Source organism: Garra rufa, chromosome 7 (assembly GCF_049309525.1).
Source record: "Garra rufa chromosome 7, GarRuf1.0, whole genome shotgun sequence".
In the NCBI taxonomy this organism is placed as follows: Eukaryota; Metazoa; Chordata; class Actinopteri; order Cypriniformes; family Cyprinidae; genus Garra; species Garra rufa.
Window position 1 is genome coordinate 1,911,962 of NC_133367.1, and position 20,444 is coordinate 1,932,405.

A 20,444-nucleotide genomic window follows, 5' to 3' on the forward strand; every position below is an offset into this window, starting at 1 on the left:
TTACCTGATATTTATTCGTCTTGTTCGTGTGCAATAACTGCAATACTAGTGATCGGGTTATGGTAAAAATACTTTCTCTTTCCATTATAGCACCAGGTTTGTCCACAGGTCAGATAGTGCTGGTTTGTTGTTTTGCTCTGGCTCTGGTTCTAATTTTATGTGGTGCTGCTTACTATAAATACCACAGGAGGTCTTAACAGGCAGCTAATCCAGGTTTGAGTTACCTTCTAATCCATTCTTTAAATGAAAGATTATTTTTAAACAGGCCAACTTGATGGAGAAGAACATAAGTTTAACTAATGGTGAGAGACAATTTAACTATGACTCTTGTGTTTATATGTGTCTGATGTGGCTTTATTCTGTTCACAGAGACAACAAACATTTGTACAAAGAACGCTAAAGTTAAAACATTAAAGAGTTTCATTGTGGATGTTCTGTGGAGGGAAAATAAATCAGGCCTTTTTCCAGCATTTACAATAGAACTCTCTTGTTTAAATTCCTCTAAAGACATTGCACAAAAATTTAACACGCAAGATCTAGAGAGCCTCATAATCAGAAGATAGCAAATGTATTTTTTTGTCATTCACATTCAATTTTGTCAGCTGTTTCTAAGCTATAAGCTGATTATTTTTGGCCTACGTCTTCAAACTGCACGGTTCAAGCAGCATCAGCTGGATCTATCAAATTAAGTGGCAATGACTGAAATTAGGAATGTAAGTAGAAAGAGAGTTTGATCTCTGTCTATTTTCCAGGTGTTTTTACAGAGAAAGATGAAATGACGACAGTGTCAGCAATAGTGGGAGAAACTGTCACGCTACACGCTAATGTCACTGAAATACAGGAAAATGAACTGATACGATGGAAGTATGCTAAATCCAGAGAATACAAGCAGGCTGAATTTTCTGACATAGTTAAGTGGGATAAAACAAACAATGAGGAAAATCTATGTAATGAAGAAAGATTCAAAGACAGGTTGCAACTGGACCACAATACTGGATCTCTAACCATCGAAAACCTCACAAACGAACATTATGGACATTATAAACTACAGATCATTGGCGTGAGACGGAAGATCACAAAGACAATCAGTGTTGCTTCTTATGTGAGTATTCTGAGTCCTTTAATTGTCCTAATAAGATCTGTAATCAAGACCCACTACGAGTATCATTAATAAGTATTGTAACTTACAGCAAATCCATTCATGCAAATCGAACTCTATCCGCTTGTTAAGTGATCCGTTCTGCGCATGCGCGTAATTACATAGTAGAAAATGTCACGGTTTCCCTACACTATTTTTAGCATCACGTACACTCCTTTAGTTTAAAATACTTTTTTTTTATATAATAATTCTAAAAAAATAAACCCCTGGAACATACTATTAATTCTTTTTATTTTATATGTTTTTTTTTTCATTCACAAACAAAAATGTGCAAATAGTTTCCCATCGTATCCCCTTTTTAAATTTGAACTAAAAAGTCTCTTCATCTTATAAAGAATAAAAAAAAACCCATAAGATTCCTGAAATATTATACAGAGGTATTTAAAGAAAATCCATGTATTTAGATGCTTCCTTATATGCGTTTGTTGGAATGTCTTTGTAATATCATTGTAATGTCATTCACACTCTGTTTTTTTTTTTTTTCAATTTATTATTAATGTGTACAGGTGTATATTAATGTATGCATTAATACTACTACTTAACTTGACGTGTTTCGGTCTGAGGTCAGTAGTATTGTTAAAGAAGGTTTGTGGTTTTTTTTTTTTTTTTATTAAAAGCTGCTAATATTAGTTAACTTTAAATTGAGTAATGTTGTATTAGTATGGGTCTATATAGGCTAATATATCTATCTATATAATCTAAATGAGGAAAATAATCCCTTCGATGGTGTTTACAGAAGAAAATAAGGACCATAATATGCATTTCTATCTGCACTTACAAATAACTACAAACAAGTCTGGGGAAACGTCATTATGCGCATGCGCGGACGGATTGTGCAGGCATCCCGGATCGTGTACCGACACATCGAACGCTGTTTCCGGGTTCAAGCCTCAATTTATTTCCCTTGAGAATACTCAACGGCCGTTTTTGAGCACTGTTTATTCATATTAAACATTTAAGCAAAACGTTTTCAAACTTAAGGTGTACACTACAGTCTCCGAGCTCACAGCGTCCCAAATACAAATAATTTGTATATTTATTTATTTATATTTATATTTATATTTTTTTATTTGCTGGCGATCTGGGGTTTCGGTATGGAGTTAAAGTGACGTGTGATGTCAGACTTAACAACCGAATATTCCTTAATGCATCCTATTATAAATCATGTATTCAGTGCAACTGGAACATTCAAACACTTTCCTTGTTTTCACTTTTCACCTTGCTTCTATTTCCTTAAAGGACAAAAAGAAAAGACGGGACGATCCGGAGAAAAAGTCTTCCTTTGCAAGACAGTAAATAAACTAGAATATTATCCACATTTCAGTTCCATTGACAAAACAAACTAACAAAAACATTTATATACACACACACACACTTTTTTTTTTTTTTTTCATTTTACAGCCATCAAAAAATCAAATGTACATTATATTGACTTGTCTGGACAAAAAGTGGTGGAAAAATACATTATGGTAAAAGATTCTAAAAATCTAATCAGCTGTAATTGTTGAACATGTTGAACATGCTATTTATATCTATTGTAAAATATGTTACATATATAAATGTTAATTGTTTTTTTTTTATAAAATAAAATGTTCTGCTTTTAGGAGTTTTTAAAACTGGTGTGTTTGAAATGAATGCTGCATGCTGTTAACCTGTGCACAAGTAATAATAATTACTTCATAAGGGTTTCTTTCGACTTTACACTAACTTTTTATTTTTTTACGGTAGATATACCATGTTATATCTAACTATCAGTTATTGCTCTAACTTTGTTTGTTATGCATGTTTGATGTTATGTAGCCTACATTGCATGTCTGTTACATTTTATAGTGTTTGTTTTAATAGTTTGCTCACGAAACAGTTATGTTTGAACGTTTTCTGCCCTCTAGTGGACAATCTAAAGGTTGATCGTTACAAACAATTGTAATGTGAATAAGACACTGCAGTTTTGCTCTAAAAGTTGTTTCAGCCTCATTAACAACAAAATAGGATTTTTAATAATAAAAAGCTTGTCTTGACATAGTCTAATTGTGTTGTATCTATGTCAAGTGCTATTAACTAAGGACTTATTGTCCTGGTAAACATTCTACTTGAACTTTGATCTGTTGGCTTTTTCTATTCACTGTCTAAGCCTTTGATAGTCAGCGGTGTGAGGTGTACGACCGATGTGGGAGTCTCTGGCGTTTCAGATCTGCCATGTTCTCCATGAAAGATCCCACTAGGAAGTTCCAATGTATTTACTTTCTTATTTTGATCGGATTTAGCGTATAAACGCGACTGATTGGATCTGAAGTCGGTTAAATAAGAAAAAGCACGCGTTAAAGTTAAATTATGTTAAGAATCGTCGCTGTCACCTTGTGGTATAGCTTGTTTAGAAACCGATTAGACGAACTGATCGAACACTTTGAGACTCAGCGAAACGGGTTGACAACTGCAATGGACAACTTTTACTGATATTTCACTTGCATGCAGCAATATGGGGACGTTTGTTTTATTTTTCGTCACGTTACTCGTGGATGGTGAGTAGATGTTTAAATGGTTTTTCAAACTTAAATATCTGAAAGATTATTTGAATATAATGGTATTTAATTTCTGAAATAATATTTTCATTCGTTTCATTAAGCTTAAAGTCAGCAAATGCTTGTGCTGATGTTTGTCTGTCCAATAATATTTAGCTCACTAACTCAATATTCAGTGGTCTTAACTGAGAAGTCACTTTTTCCTTTGGTCATTTTTTATTTTGTTATTCCTGTTTTTACAAAATCCTGTGGGACTTGAAATGTGGCATGAACCTGTGAAGATCTGATTCCCACACATCACTCTTTCTCATACTATAAAGCTGAATAGAGAATAAATGACAAAAGCACCATACAATTTTGACAATATTAACCCTTAGACAAGACTCTCCCTCCCTGATAGCACGAGTACATCTCAGAGATGTCTGTTTGATGTGTGCATTTACAGCTGCAAGACGTATTTTTTAGGTAGTTTGCTCATCTGCAATACATCTATAGGACGTCTTCCTATCAGATGACAAATAAATGTCTATTAGATGTCTTTAAGATGTGTATGATTTATAATGTATGTAAAACTGACATCTTACAGACATCTGCCATATGTTTGAACACAGCAGATGTATTCCAGATCATGTGATCTTTAACAGACATCTTGCAGACGGGCTGATATCACACGTACATCTCGGAGACGTCTATTTGACATCTGCATTTGCATCTGCAAGTCGTAGTTTGCTCATCTGCAATACGTCTATTGGACATTTCTTAATAGACATCTAAGATGTTTATGATTTAGAATGGATGTAAAACTGACATCTTACAGACGTTTGTACACAGCAGATGCTTCCCAGATCAAGAGATCTTTAACAGACATCTTGCAGACGTACGTGTGCTATCTGGGCTGTGATCTCAGTTGGATTTGATCAGGTTAAATCTCTTAAAAAAATGTATCTGTTTTGCAGGTGTGTTTGGTTATATGGATGAAATTAATTCAGTCTCAGTGATGGAGGGAGATTCTGTCACTTTATATACTGATGTTACTGAAATATATACAGCCGATCTGATCCTGTGGATGTTCGGACCTGAAAGCACACGTATAGCTCAGATCAACAGACTGGTTAATAAGATCTCATATTATGATGTTCTTAATGGGAGATTCACAGACAGACTGAAGCTGGACAAACAAACTGGATCTCTGACCATCACAAACGTCACAACTGAACACGCTGGACTCTATGGATTTTTACAGATCATTGGTGGACAAGAGGTCTCACCCAAGAAATATAGTATTATTGTTTCTGGTGAGTAGTTTTTCAGTTGCATGTTCTCTGATTTCATTGCACTGCAGTATTGAATGTAACAGTCACATTAAAATGCAGATTCAACAAAGTGACGATCTATCATGATTTCAGCTCATCTGCCCCTTCCTGTCATCAGCAGTAACTTTTCACAATGTTCATCATCATCATCATCATATTGTTCATTGGTGTGTTCAGTGGTGAATGTGAGTCATGTGACTCTCTCCTGGTACAAAGGAAGCAGTTTATTGTCCAGCATTAGTGTGTCTGATCTCAGCATCAGTCTCTCTCTACCTCTGGAGGTGGAATATCAGGATAAAAACACCTACAGCTGTGTGCTCAATAATACCATCAGCAACCAGACTCAACATCTGGACATCAACAAACTCTGTCACACATGTTCAGGTACGCCAGCGCTGATATGTTCACGCACAGTACAATAACAACAATCTTAGTGATTTAATTTGTGTAATGATACTGTCTCTTTCCATTATAGGTTTGCTTGCAGGTCTTATAGCGCTGGTTTGCTTTTATGTTCTGGCTGTGCCAGCAGTTTTGTGTGTTACTTTCTATTGCTATCACCAAAGTAGGTCTAAACAATCAGGTCATCAGAGTAAGTGTTACCTAGAGCTAAATTAGTTTTTTATTTTGCAAAATCTGTGTAAGAAAGATTTAATTTCTATTTCATTCTTTAAATTAAGTGGATTTTTTTATGCAGGCCAACCTGCTGGAGATGAACATATTAGGCTAACTAATGGTAAGAGACAATTTACCTGTTTGACGTCAATGGCTTTATTCTTTTCACTGAGACATCAAATATCTTTACAAAGAACTATAATAAAGTTATGACAAGGTTTTCATGTTATTATTGTTAAGGTGTAGTTACTGAGAACGCTGGGGATGCAAATCACCCAAACAACGGTAATAAACTGCTTTACTGAATCTCTGCATGTTTGTGTTCACATAAATCCGTATGCAAGACATTATTATTGGTGTTCGTTTTTTAGCAGGTGGAGAAACACCTAATCAGGAGGGACATTCACAAAATAGTAAGTTACTGTACAACTAATCCATTTGAAGTTTAACTGACTTAACTGGCTGATACTATTACAACAGTCTGTCTTAAGTAGTAGGGAGTAAAATGAAAAATGCTGATTTACAAAACTATTACGGCTCAGAAAAGCACAAAAGTGCAACATACAGACCGGCAAAACCTAAATGAATGCATAGTCAGTTGAATCAGATACCTTAAAAGACATTGAAAAAGTTTTGTGGGAAGAAAAAAAATCAAAATACTTTTTCTGCATTTTAAATGTTCTGAAAATCGACCTTTTAAAATTCCGCTAAAGCCATTGGTCCATTGTGCACAAAAGTTCAACAAGCAAGATCTATAGAGGGTATAGAGCCTCGTAATCAAAAGTTGAATTGCACTTTTATATGTTTTGATTGTCTGTACACATTTAATTTAAATGTAATTATTAGCAAGAGTAGATTACATACAAAGTCTAAGAGGTGAATTGGGCACCGCGATTGCACTTTGCGTTTGGTTGTGTACACAGCATTAGATATATAAGCTAATGATTTTTGGCCTACATCTTCATCCAAATTTAGTGTACTGAAAGTGGCAATAACTGAAATTAGGAAAATAAGTAGCCTACAAATGATTGTTGGAACTACATGTGGACAGTTGAAAGCCAAGTGAGTTTTGTTCAACAAGAATCAACCTGATAAGTTTGAATCCTGTATTTTTCCAGATTCCTTTGTGGAGAAAGATGAAATGAAGTCAGTGTCAGCGATGGTGGGACAAACTGTCACGCTACACACCGATGTCACTGAAATACAGGAAAATGAGCTGGTACGTTGGAAGTTTGCTGATTCCAAAGTACACAAACTCGCTGAATTTTTCGTCATAGCTAAATGGCATAAAACAAACCAAGAGGAGTACCTACATAATGAAGACAAATTCAAAGACAGATTGCTACTGGACCACAATACTGGATCTCTGGCCATCACAAACATCACAGCTAAACACTACGGACACTATAAACTACACATAACCAGTGAGGGACAGGAGATCTCAAAAACTTTCAATCTTGTTGCTCATGTGAGTATGTCAAGTCTTTCACATCTTCTTCGTGATGTAAATTATGCCACACTGTAAAACCTGAAAGTTATGGTAACTTAAACCATTTGAGGAAACTGATTGCCTTAAACCATTACCTCAATGTAGAATAGATGAGTTTATTTGTTGGTTTAAAAACTTAAATGGTTTAATGCAATCAGTTTTTCCTCAAATGGTTTGAGTTACCATAACTTGTCGGGTTCAAAGCATCCCAGATTATTATGGGAACATTCAATTCGTTCCCTGTTTTTAAAATTTGCTTTTTGTTTTTTTTAAAGGTACCAAAGAAAAGAGAGAGTACAATCCTGAGGAGAGAAACTTGCCCCTGATATAACTTGTGGTGCTTTTTTCTGTTTAAATTTTTCAGATTCACTTTTTTTTTCTTTACTTTATTCTATGTCTCAGGAGATTTTAGAATTTTATTTATAATTTACTATTTATAATTTTTGCTCAGTCAAAGGAGCGGTTCAGGATACATTTCACAGTGTGTTGTACCTGTGTGACAAATAAATATCTTGATAACAGAATGGGAGTATGGAATATAATCCACATTTCGATTCAATTGCCAAAAAAGGGACATAGTTTAATTTTTTTTTATACAGCCATCTAAAATCCCAAGTATATCTTATGTATGTGCAGTTTAAGATGACATAAAACAGTAGTTTGTCACACTACACTGATTTGACAGGAGACAGTGGTTAAGTAGGCTACTGTAAACACAACAGTAAACAGCTAAACTACACCGAATGGAAGCCTATTGTATTACATTTAATGCATTCACAAAGTAATGTATAATACACTTTTTTTTTTTTTTATTTGTGCAACTTTTTAAATTGTATTTTTTATGCAACTTGTCCCTGTTTCGGAACAAAGCCAACGATCTATATGTGACCCTGGACCACAAAACCAGTCTTAAGTCGCTGGGGTATATTTGTAGCAATAGCCAAAAATACATTGCATGGGTCAAAATTTTAGATTTTTCTTTTATGCCAAAAATCATTAAGAAATTAAGTAAAGTTCATGTTCCATGAAGATTTTTTTTGTAAAATTCCTACTGTAAACATATCAAAATGTAATTTTTGGTTTGTAATATGCATTGTTAAGAACCTAATTTGGACAACTTTAAAGGTGATTTTCTCAGTCTTTTTGATTTTTTTTTGCATCCTCAGATTTCTGATTTCAAATAGATGTATCTCAGCCAAATATTGTCCTATCCTAACAAACCATACATCAATAGAAAGCTTATTTATTGAGCTTTCATATGGTGTATAAATCTCAGTTTTGTCAAATTTAACCTTATGACTGGTTTTGTGGTCCAGGGTCACATATGTGATGTTTGGACGTTTTCTGCCCTCTTGTGGGCAAACTTGACAAAGAAAAAAGTTTGTGCTGTTTCAAACGGTGAACGAGAGACTGCAATTTTGATCTAAGAGTTCAGCCTCATTAATAAAATATAGGCTTAACTTTTTTTGTACGACTTTTTAAAAATATTAATAAAAGACTTGTCTTATATTGTGTTGTGTCTATCAAACGTTAAAAAACAATGAAAGAGCCTAAATTTATGCATACAATGATAGTCTGGTAAATTTGGTAACTCAACAGGCACTCTCTGTCCATCTCTCTAAAGCCTATACTGTATAAGGTATGGTAAGGTGTGTAACATTGTAAACATTATTACTTCCAATTCCACAAAGTTTAACCTTGAACTCTGTCCTATTGGCAAAGCTCACTTCCTATACACTTGACTGTCGATAGTTGGGGTGTGAACTGTGAGTCAAGTGTGGGACTATTGCGGAGCTTGAGCTGTTTCCTCCCTGACAGATTCCATATCGGGAAGTTCCTATTCAACTTACTTGCTTATTTTGACCGGATTTACCGTTTTGCTAGCATTTAAATTAAGAACTTGATAGCGTTTCGCTCGTTTAATTCTTACCAATTCATGGAACATGATAGAAACCACTCGTAAAAGTGAAATTATGCTAATAACCGTAGCTGTTAGCCTACCTTGCGGTGCAGCGCGTTTAGAAACGTGTTCTTATTGGACGACCTGAACGCTTTGAGACTTTATAAAGACAGCTTTTACTCATGTTTTTACTCACATATGGAATAGGGAGATGATTGTTTTGCTTTTCGTTCAGTTATTCGCAAATGGTGAGTAGATTTAAATGGCTTTCGAGACTTTCACTTTACAAAAAAAATGATGAAACTAAACGTTTCTACTGGCATTTTACATTTCTGAATTAAAACGTGTCTTGTGAAGCATGAAGTGATCTTACCTGTCCTCCTTTCATTTTGTTGTTCCTGTATTCACAAAATATCCTGTGGGACTTGGACATGTGAAGATTTGATATCCACATAACCATTTTTTTTCCATACAGTAGAGAAGAAAGCTACAAGAAGAAATGACAAAAGCACAATAAATTATGACAGTAGGCAAGGCAATGATTTATTAAGATGAAATCTCTAAAACCGTCTTTGTTTTACAGGTGTGTTTGGTCTCACTGACGAAATTAAGTCAGTGTCAGTGATGGAGGGAGATTCTGTCACTTTATATACTGATCTTACTGAAATACAGAAAGCTGATCTGATACTATGGACGTTTGGATCTAACAGCACTCGAATAGCTCAGATCAACAGAATGGCCAATAAAATCTCATTATATGATGACGCTCTTGATGGGAGATTTGGAGGCAGATTGAAGGTGGATCACCAAACTGGATCTCTGACCATCACAAACATCACAACTAAACATGCTGGGTTTTACAGATTTTTACAGATTATTGATGGAAAAGAGGTCACGCCCAAGAAATTCAGTATTTTTGTTTCTGGTGAGTCGTTTTCCAGATGCATTCAGTTTGATTTCATTGCATCATAGTATGGATCCATTATAGACTTTATTCTATCATGTTTTCCAGCTCCTCTGCCTATTCCTGACATTATTGGAGACTGTTCTTCATCCTCATCACAGCAAAATTGTTCACTGTTGTGTTCAGCTGTGAATGTGAGTCATGTGACTCTCTCCTGGTACAAAGGAAACAGTTTATTGTCCAGCATCAGTGTGTCTGATCTCAGCATCAGTCTCTCTCTACCTCTGGAGGTGGAATATCAGGATAAAAACAACTACAGCTGTGTGCTCAACAATCCCATCAGCAACCAGACTCAACATCTGGACATCAACAAACTCTGTCACACATGTTCAGGTACGCAGCTTTTTTTATTCACAGAGTTGGTCATATTCATGCACAATATTAGCAGTTCTGATGCTGATACAGTATTTTTGTTTCCATTATAGCACCAGGTTTATCCGCAGGTCAAATAGCACTGGTCTGCATTTGTGGTTTAGCTGTGGCTGCAGTTTTGTTTGGTATTTACTATTACTGTCAGTGCAAGATGCATAAAAAGGAAAATAAAAGCGGTACGTGTTACTTTTAGCTAATTTAAAATAAAAAAACAAGGGTGCAAAATAGTGTTTTAATAATTTGCATCACCATAAATGTTTAAATTCAGCTATTATTTTTTACACAGATGAACGTGACGTAGAACTCGAGAGACTAAAAGGTGAGATACAATTTAACTGTGTACTGATTCCATTGAGACATCACCGCAAACAACTTTAAAGGTACAATATTAGTCAGTGTTGGGGAAAGTTACATTACAGTCTGTCTTACTTTTTGTCACTGGGTTTGCTTAACCTAAAAGTTATATTTTTGGCAAATGTAAAGGCTCTTTCACACCAAAAGTGAAATGAATAAGCCTCAGCCTGAAGGATACTAACTTGGATTACTTATTTGACAAAGTGACTCAGATATCTCGAAAATTTCGTAGTAAAGTATGATGTTACTAGGCACTTGAAAAAAGTAATCCAATTATGTAACTCGTATTTGTAATGTGTTACCCCCAACACTGATTATGGAAGCCAATTTCCGCCACGTAAGAAAAAAACATGCCTTGCAAAGTCAAAATTATGACATGCATAAGTCATAATTATGAGATAAAGGGCTGGTTTCACAGACCATTATTTGGCAATTAGGACATTTAAGTTTTAAGCCTTAAGAAAAAAACATTACTGGTGTTAATCTTGAGACGAAACAAAGACTCTGACAGATCAATCAGAGCAAGTTTCTTTAAGTTGAAACACCTCAGACTTACTTTTTAGTCTAGGCTTAAACCTTGTTGAAATGATGAGATAAAAAGATGTAATTATGACAAGTGATTGATATCGGTGTTTGTTTTCAGTAAATGGGGAAGCTTCTAATGGTGACAAATGTTAGTGTACAACTGTGTGTACTTTGACAATTACAGTGGTGTTGTTTATTTAAGGCTATTATTTTGGTTTAAACAGGTCCTTTGTTAGCTGCGGAGGTAGACGGTAAGATATCATGTTATTAATACTGCACATTATTGTTATTTAGCATTTTAACTCAGAAACAGTAAAACTACCCAACTAATACATTAAAAACTTTAGGGAATAGTCAATTTTATAAATTTACAGACGTTCTGGAAATGTTGCTATTGAATGTTCTCTGTACACCAATTTTTTTATGTTTAAGAAAGATTTTTGTTGGTTATGAGAATGTAAGACAAAACATCGAGGGAATGTTACATTTTATCATTTAGCAAACATTATCCGTGTCTTGCTTTTGAATGTTCTCTAGACGTTTAAAACATCCAGGTTCTTAAATGTTTAGAAAACATTTTTGAAATCTTGTTTATTAGAACTCTGAAATTGTTCGCCGTTAGCTAAAACCAGAGTATAAGGTGAGGCTGAACAGAAAACAAGATAATCTGGTTTCCATTGTTCTCAGGTGAAGGGTGTGACCGAGACACAGTAAGGGTTGTATCCGTCACACTCTAGTATAAATGCATTGTTTTTTCAAGAATAATGATGATCCTTTACTATGTAACTGTTTTTTCTCTCAACAATGAAATTTTGTCCTGGTGCGTAAATACAGTAGTACAACTGAATAAAAATATACAGTAGTACAACTGTGCATACCTGATCTGTGTTTGTGCAAATCAGCATATACTGTACAACAGATTAACATTTGTGTTTGTTTTCACCAGGTGGGTACACATCTGTTCAGGAGGGAGATTTAGAAACTAGTAAGTTGCATTCGATTCATTCATTTGTTGATGTTTTGGATCTTAACCTATGTATCCTAAATGGGGAGTAGCTTGATGAAATGTTTCACTGGACAGTTATCAAATTCTGTTATAAAAGTACAACCTATAGTGGAAATACCTAGATTCATCTTTAAGATGGATAACTGGGGCTTCATCAGTGGATAGTGAGGTCCTTCTAAGAGAGAAAATGGTAAACTCAGTGTTTAATGTTGGTTTTTAGCATCTGGGTTTCCTGAATGTGCCAAGAGGTGTCTAAATGTTGAAGAAATCCAATGTAGAAGATGGGGGGGAAGAGACAAAGGACAATAGACCAGGGGGTTTCAATCTTCTAAATATGATCATTTCTCCTAAAAATGGAAAAGGCAGTTACACTGACAGTCTTTAAAATTGCATGCATGTTATAAAGGTCCTAAATCATGTCATTTTCACAACCCACATCTTTCAAAACTGGAAATTAAAATATGAGTAAATGAGGTGATGGTGAGCAAGGCCGGCCCACAACTACAACACAGATTTGTCCAAGGAGTTAATATATCACAGAGAAGAGAGTGGTGTATTAGGCATCACAAATAATCAAACCTGTTTGGTGGGAGTTGTGGGAGAAGGAGGGTGTTGCTTTGTCCTTTGGGCAAATCCAGGTCTCCAGCCCAGGATGGTAAGCTTTACTAACAAGTGACACACTGTTCAAGAGTTGCATAAACAGAGAGGAATGAGGAGCTGAAAAGAAACGACAGGCTTGTTGGATCATGTTGATCATGTACTTCGTCTGTGACATTTGTCCATCAGAATAGTACGCACCTACTGTATGTGTACCTCTAGATTTTTGTAACCACTGATTTTGGCATTGGTGGAGACATTACAGCAGACAACTAACTATTGTTTTTTTATTTAATTGTTTGATCAAAATTATTGCTAAGGACATCTATTTAAATGGAAAATATCCCAAGCTCTGTTAAACCTAAAGCAGTGAAAACTTTTCATATTCATTCATGTGTCCGCCTCGCGTTCTGAAGTCCTGATCTGAATCAAATGGTTCGCAATTCCGTGCTCCAGTCTGAATCAAAAGATTTGTAAACCCGCTTTGAATTTCCGATCTGAATCAAATGATCCGTACACCGAAGTTCCGATCTGAATCAAATGATCCGTGCTCCGAAGTTCCAATCTTAATCAAATTACTCACGATCCATGCTCCGATGTCCCGATCTGAATCAAATTATCCGTACATCGAAGTTCGAAACTGAATCAAATGATTCACGATCCGTGCTCCGAAGTTCTGATCTGAATCAAATGATCCGTGCTCCGAAGTTCTGATCTGAATCAAATGATCCGTACATCGAAGTTCCGATCTGAATCAAATGATCCGTGCTCCGAAGTTCTGATCTGAATCAAATGATCCGTACATCGAAGTTCCGATCTGAATCAAATGATCCGTGCTCCGAAGTTCTGATCTGAATCAAATTACTCACGATCCATGCTCCGATGTCCCGATCTGAATCAAATTATCCGTACATCGAAGTTCGAAACTGAATCAAATGATTCACGATCCGTGCTCCGAAGTTCCGATCTGAATCAAATGATCCGTGCTCCGAAGTTCCAATCTTAATCAAATTACTCACGATCCGTGCTCCGAAGTTCTGATCTGAATCAAATGATCCGTGCTCCGAAGTTCCGATCTGAATCAAATGATCCGTGCTCCGAAGTTCTGATCTGAATCAAATGATCCGTGCTCCGAAGTTCTGATCTGAATCAAATGATCCGTACATCGAAGTTCCGATCTGAATCAAATGATCCGTGCTCCAAAATTCCGAACTGAATCAAATGATCCACGCTCCGAAGTTCCATTCTGAATCAAATGATCCGTGCTCCAAAGTTCTGATCTGAATCAAATGATCCATGCTTCGAAGTTCCATTCTGAATCAAATGATCCGTGCTCTAAAGTTCGGATCTGAATCAAATGTCCGTGCTCTAAAGTTCGGATCTGAATCAAATAATCCATGCTCCGAAGTTCCGATCTGAATCAAATGATCTGTGCTTCGAAGTTTCGTTCTGAATCAAATGATCTGTGCTTCGAAGTTCCGATCTGAATCAAATGATCCACGCTTCGAAGTTCTGTTCTGAATCAAATGGTCCATGCTTCGAAGTTCTGTTCTGAATCAAATGATCCATGCTTCGAAGTTCTGATCTGAATCAAATGATCTGTGCTTAGAAGTTTCGTTCTGAATCAAATGATCCGTGCTCTAAAGTTCGGATCTGAATCAAATGTCCGTGCTCTAAAGTTCGGATCTGAATCAAATAATCCGTGCTCCGAAGTTCCGTTCTGAATCAAATGATCTGTGCTTCGAAGTTCTGATCTGAATCAAATGATCTGTGCTTAGAAGTTTCGTTCTGAATCAAATGATCCGTGCTCTAAAGTTCGGATCTGAATCAAATGTCCGTGCTCTAAAGTTCGGATCTGAATCAAATAATCCGTGCTCTGAAGTTCCGTTCTGAATCAAATGATCCACGGTTCGAAGTTCTGTTCTGAATCAAATGATCCATGCTCCGAAGTTCCGTTCTGAATCAAATGATCCATGCTCCAAAGTTCTGATCTGAATTAAATGATCCATGCTTCGAAGTTCTGTTCTGAATCAAATGATCCGTGCTTCAAAGTTTTGATCCGACTCAAATGATCCGTGCATGGGCGTAAATCCCGGGGGGGACGGGGGGGACATGTCCCCCCCCATCCGAGGGTTGTCCCCCCCCTAAAAAAATTATAAAAAAAAAATCGCACTCTCTATTGTGAAAAATATATGTATGTATACCTACTCGTGTAAGTAGAACCCCCCCCCCGCAAAAAATGCATTTAGAAACAGTTGAGTTCCCCCTCCCCTTCCTTACAGTGGTTTGGCCCACTGCCTGCTTTACGCACACGAGTCAGGTGTGTGGCTGCGGCTCAATTAATGCTGAACTCCAGTAAATAGGGTATTTCATTAACTTTAAATAAAGCGATTCTCTTTAATGTAGTTGATGCAGACTCATTCATAAATTAGTTGCGGCAAAAATGCTGATTACCGATGTAATTTTCCATGAATCTGCTATATTAGCAATTAAAACATTACTTATCTAGTTAACGTTAGCTTGTTTACCATAGCTTGCAAGACGCCAAAAGCCGTTTCCCATGCATTGTTTTATTTGTGACGACTTGGCATAATGTTAACTTAACATTAACGGCCACAATTATGTTGCAGGTATACCTCACTTCCCTGATGTCAAGAGATAAACTAGCGAGCGTTCTTAGTAGGTCCGGCCTTTAGCCCTTTTGTTAGCGCGTCCGCCTCCCGTGCCGGAGACCCGGGTTCGAGACCCGCTCGTCGCGAGTGTGTGGCGTTTCATTTAGCTGTGCATTTACTAAATGAGCACTGTGTTACGTCCGAACAAACCTCACTATAAATAAAATTGTAAACCTTTTTTTGTTTTTGTTTTTATTGTTGTGTATCTTTATAAGTACAATTTGACTGTATTATTTTGCGTCCCCTTCAAAAATTGCTCATGAGAAATTTTATATTTATTGTCCCCCCCCTACTGTTAAATGAAATTTACGCCCATGGATCCGTGCTCCAAAGTTCCTATTTGAATAAAATGATCCATGCTTTGAAGTTCCGTTCTGAATCAAATGATCCATGCTCCGAAGTTCCGATCTGAATCAAATGATCCATGCTTCGAAGTTCCGTTCTGAATCAAATGATCCATGCTTCGAAGTTCCGTTCTGAATCAAATGATCCATGCTTTGAAGTTCCGTTCTGAATCAAATGATCCATGCTTCGAAGTTCCGTTCTGAATCAAATGATCCATGCTCCGAAGTTCCGTTCCGAATCAAACGATCTGTGCTCCAAAGTTCCAATATGAATCAAATTACTCATGATCCCTATCGAAGTCCCTATCTGAATCAAATGTTTTGTTAAACAAGTTACAAAGTTTAGAACTTAATCAAATTACTCGCGATCCGTGCTCCGAAGTTCTGATTTTAATCAAATTATTTGTGGTCCGCGATCTGTAGTCTCAATCTGAATCAAATGATTCCTTAAATGCACTCCACAGTTCAAATTTTAATCTATGCTTCGAAGTTCCATTCTGAATCAAATGATCCATGCTCCAAAGTTCCGATCTTAATCAAATTACTTGTGATCCGTGATCCAAAGTCCCGATCTGAACCAAATTATTTGTTAAACACTCCCCATAGTTCCGCTCTAAATCAAATTATTCATGATCCACGCTCCGAAGCCCTGATCTGAATCAAATGATTCGTGATTTGCAATCTGCGCTCCAAAGTTACAATCTTAATGAAATTATTCGCTATGCACGCTATGAAGTCCCGATCTAAATCAAATGATCCGGGCTCCGAAGTTCCTTTCCACAAGTCACATCCATTTCCTTCAGAGTGGGACTTCAAAGCGCATATTACGAATTATTTGATTTAGGGAATTTGGAACGTGCAAATGCAAAATGATTTTCAAACTTCGACGTTACGCTCTAAATCAAATTATTCACGATATACCCTCTGAAGCCGCTAATTTGATCTGAAAAACTCTTTTTGTTTGTTCTCCAGGTATGCGTCTTAAGGAAGATAAAATCACATCAATGCCAGTGATTGAGGGACAATCTGTCACGCTACCCACTGATCTTACCCAAATACAGGACTTTGAAAGGATATGGTGGAAGTTCGCAGATTCCAAAGAACGCAGTTGTGCTAAATTTGTTTTAATAGCTACGCTGGATAAAACGAACAATGAGGTAAACCCATGTAATGAAACAATACAACAATTCAAAGACAGTTTGAAACTGAACCATGATACTGGATCTCTCACCATCACAAGTGTCACACCTGAACACTATGGATTTTATAAACTACACATCATCAGCAAGGAAGAGATGGTCATTCATACGTTCAGTGTTGTTGATTATGTGAGTATGTCAAATCTTTTAAAGTGGCCTAATATTTGTCTTACTAATAAGGATAGATCGTAAAAGTATATAAAATTTATATATGCATAATTTTTATTCGTGCAGTTTTTCTGTCTTTGTAAGCATGTCATAATTCATTGTGAATAGTTACCAATCTCTGTAGTAATTGATAGGAACTCTTTAATATTTTTTTTACAGGATCCAATAAGAAGAGAGCGGGTCCAAAGCCTTCTCCTGAGGAGACAAACCTGCCCATGATTACAACAGATGACCTTACTGTATATAAAGACTGGAATATTATCCACATTTTAATTCCACTGACAAAAACAAGAAACATTTTTCTACTTCTCAACCATCTAACATCCCTAGTGACCAAAAAAAACCAACTAATGACAAAGGTAAAGTTAAGTGTTCAATAGAGCTGACATCAAACATATGTTATGTCACACGACACTTCTGTTTGTCTGAAAATATAGGAGCTGTAAACACAGCAGTATTTTATTATCACCCTACTGTGTAATATATATATTCACCGCATATATTTGTTATTTTTTTGTCTGTATGTTGAATTTTGTTTTTCCTGCATTCAAGGAACCTTGGAACAGATTTTTTTTAAAGCTTTTCATTATTTAATTGGCATATACTGTTTTGGAATAATTTGGGGGTATATATGAATATAAATGTTATATATATATTAGGGCCGGGACTTTAACGCGTTAATTTAGATTAATTAATTACACAAAAATAACGCGTTAATTTTTTTTAACGCATTTTAATCGCACTTAGTTTTGCACCGCGGAACGTTTCTCACTGGATGAGATTCCGCGGACCGATTATACTGGAGCACCAACTAGCGTTCAGGTTCAGACAAGCTGCGTCCGTCCTAAATAGTATTGTATGTCCCAAATCGTAGTATGTTTAAAAAGGTATTCCAAAGATTCCCGGATGGTCTACTACTTAACGATCAATGCACACTCTTAACGGCTAATATTGCCCGCAACACACTGCGCCGTGAACGAGGATTCGATTAGAACTACAAACACGCATAAAAAGTGTTAAAAAACTACAAACATGGAGGATATCCGCGACCAACGGACAGGTAGAGAAAGGGGTTTAAGTGATAAATAATCAGTGTGTAACCTGATAAAAAATATTTTTTAAATGTTATCCGCGTTATATTCCATGTGCAGCAACATTTATAATGATAGGTTTGGTCATTAACGTTTAAATGCATAATTAAGCAAACACAAGAGCAGAGTTCTCGGCATGAAAGACAAGTTAAAGAACGTGCCTCTTGCTACATTTGATGGCAATATTGCACCGGTCTGTTGGACTTGGTTGAACAAAAATAAACAATATTTTGTTGCTTAAGCTCATGTATTCAGTCATTATTCAATGGTATACTAAAAATCCATGTAAAAATCTTAATTCTCACTGTTCTCAGGTCAAATATTTATATGCGATTAAAATGCGATTAATTTCGATTAATTAATTACAAAGCCTCTAATTAATTAGATTAAATTTTTTAATCGAGTCCCGGCCCTAATATATATATATATATATTGTAGATATTTGTAAAAAAAAAAAAAAATATATATATATATATATATATATATATATATATATATATATATATATATATATATATATATGTGTGTGTGTGTTTGATCCTTTGTATGTTCAAAGCTGAACTGCAGTCGAATTGAACTGTCCATTAAAAAATTATTTGAACACTGTATATCATGCAATAATGCGTGAAATAAACATTACCAATCCTCTTAACATACATTTTCACATGCTGAGAAGAAATGAATATATAAATGAACGTATAACGTTCTTAAGCCATTATGATTTATAATCCGAAAACATAGTTGTTTGTGACTTTAAATAAAAAAAGAAAACATAGAGGATGCGCTTCTGCCGTCTTGGTCTTGAACATGAGCGTTTCACAATGATTAACCGAAACTGAAAGAAAAATCTTTTATTAGGCTATGAAATCCTTGAAGATACAATTCTCGGCGGGTCGATGAAATGGCGTGTCAGGATCGTCAGCTTTATTTTTAAAAAATATTTCTTTACTTTTTCCCCGCTCGTTCGTGGTATTTACTTTTGCCAGTGCTTTGTGGCAAGCATTTTAGGCTATTGTGTGCGCATGATCGTGCAACTCTTCAAACTGCGCTGAAGGCACGCTCGCTGCTGCCCGTTGGACTCGGGCTGCACTTGTATTAAACTTGTGTGTATTTTGATGAATATTCCGATTAAACATCTATGCTTTCTTGTTTATTTTTAAACATTTGAAATACATTTGAACAGGGGCACCGCTCGCAATTTTGGGCCCTATGACAAAATATGAAGTTGGGCCCCCCGACCACACCAAAGTACATCTCTGGGGGCCCCTAAAGTGCGTGGGCCCTTAGAATTGTCCTAACTTTCCCCCCCTTAGTGGCGCCCCTGCATTTGAACTCCAGATAAACATGAGGCTACTTGCAGTTGAATTGCAAAGCAACTTTTTTCTATTTTGCTCGCTACAGAGAATATTAATACTGAAGTTTTAAAGCCTATAACTTTATATGCTACCAGAAATAACAGTAAAGCAAAAAATTATTGTCTTCATTTAGATTTAGGCATGCACAATTTTTTGTATTGTGCCACCCTAACATTTTTACTGGCCTCTTTAGGCCACCCTATGAAAAAAATCCTGGAGTCGCCACTGCATTAACAACGGCCCCACGTTGTTGAACTAATGTGGTTCAAACGACGGAGATGCGACCTTGTTCGGGAAAGAGTCGTGACTAGCAAGTTCGTTTCCACAACAATGCATCGTACTATGTAAGTTAAAGGATAACTGTTGCCAAAATGCAACCTGGGCTGTTTTTTTTTTTTTTTTTTTTTTACTGTAAAGGAGACAAACATATATCTAAAAGCATAATTACAACAAATGAGCCGTTTTTTGAGATTGACCGTGATTTCGTTTTGTTTTCAATGGACAAGGAGTGCTATAGGGGCATACATTTGAGGGCATCAAATCGATATTTTTACAACACTAAGGCGGCTCGACACACCATGAAACTTTGCTGGAAGTATCGCCTGGTTCTCTACACATGAACTCGAGCATTGAGAACATTGTTTGTGTACACAAGTTTACAAAAAAGAACGTTTTTGAACAACTCACTTTCACTGTTTGAGTCTCCGCGCGTGGCCGTCTTGCCAGTCAAGAAGTGTCGATCTAATTTAATCAGCGAGTTACGTCGTTGTATACAACGGGAAACGCACCCCTGGTTGACCAG

The 20,444-nt window shown here is 36.2% G+C and overlaps 2 protein-coding genes across 3 annotated transcripts; both read left to right on the top strand.

Annotated features, from left to right (window-relative positions):
• The first annotated feature begins 772 nt into the window (after positions 1 to 772).
• Positions 773 to 8,604, top strand: LOC141339137 (uncharacterized). Of its 2 annotated transcripts, none has more exons than XM_073844771.1 (9): positions 773 to 1,102; positions 4,635 to 4,973; positions 5,085 to 5,375; positions 5,467 to 5,583; positions 5,689 to 5,727; positions 5,847 to 5,891; positions 5,978 to 6,019; positions 6,725 to 7,074; positions 7,371 to 8,604. In XM_073844771.1, exons 2-9 carry the CDS (start codon positions 4,649 to 4,651, stop codon positions 7,419 to 7,421), a joined length of 1,260 nt encoding a protein of 419 aa, XP_073700872.1. In that variant the 5' UTR covers positions 773 to 1,102; positions 4,635 to 4,648; the 3' UTR covers positions 7,422 to 8,604. The 2 variants fall into 2 exon arrangements, with proteins under 2 accessions (XP_073700872.1, XP_073700871.1); XM_073844770.1 differs by lacking the exon at positions 773 to 1,102 and adding an exon at positions 3,443 to 3,678.
• Positions 8,605 to 8,745: 141 nt separating this feature from the next.
• Positions 8,746 to 17,838, top strand: LOC141339138 (uncharacterized). The gene is made up of 9 exons (XM_073844772.1): positions 8,746 to 9,243; positions 9,579 to 9,920; positions 10,008 to 10,292; positions 10,385 to 10,507; positions 10,618 to 10,650; positions 11,435 to 11,461; positions 12,157 to 12,195; positions 16,802 to 17,157; positions 17,356 to 17,838. The coding sequence occupies exons 1-9, from the start codon at positions 9,207 to 9,209 to the stop codon at positions 17,413 to 17,415; spliced, it is 1,302 nt and encodes a 433-aa protein (XP_073700873.1). The 5' UTR covers positions 8,746 to 9,206; the 3' UTR covers positions 17,416 to 17,838.
• Positions 17,839 to 20,444: the final 2,606 nt, after the last annotated feature.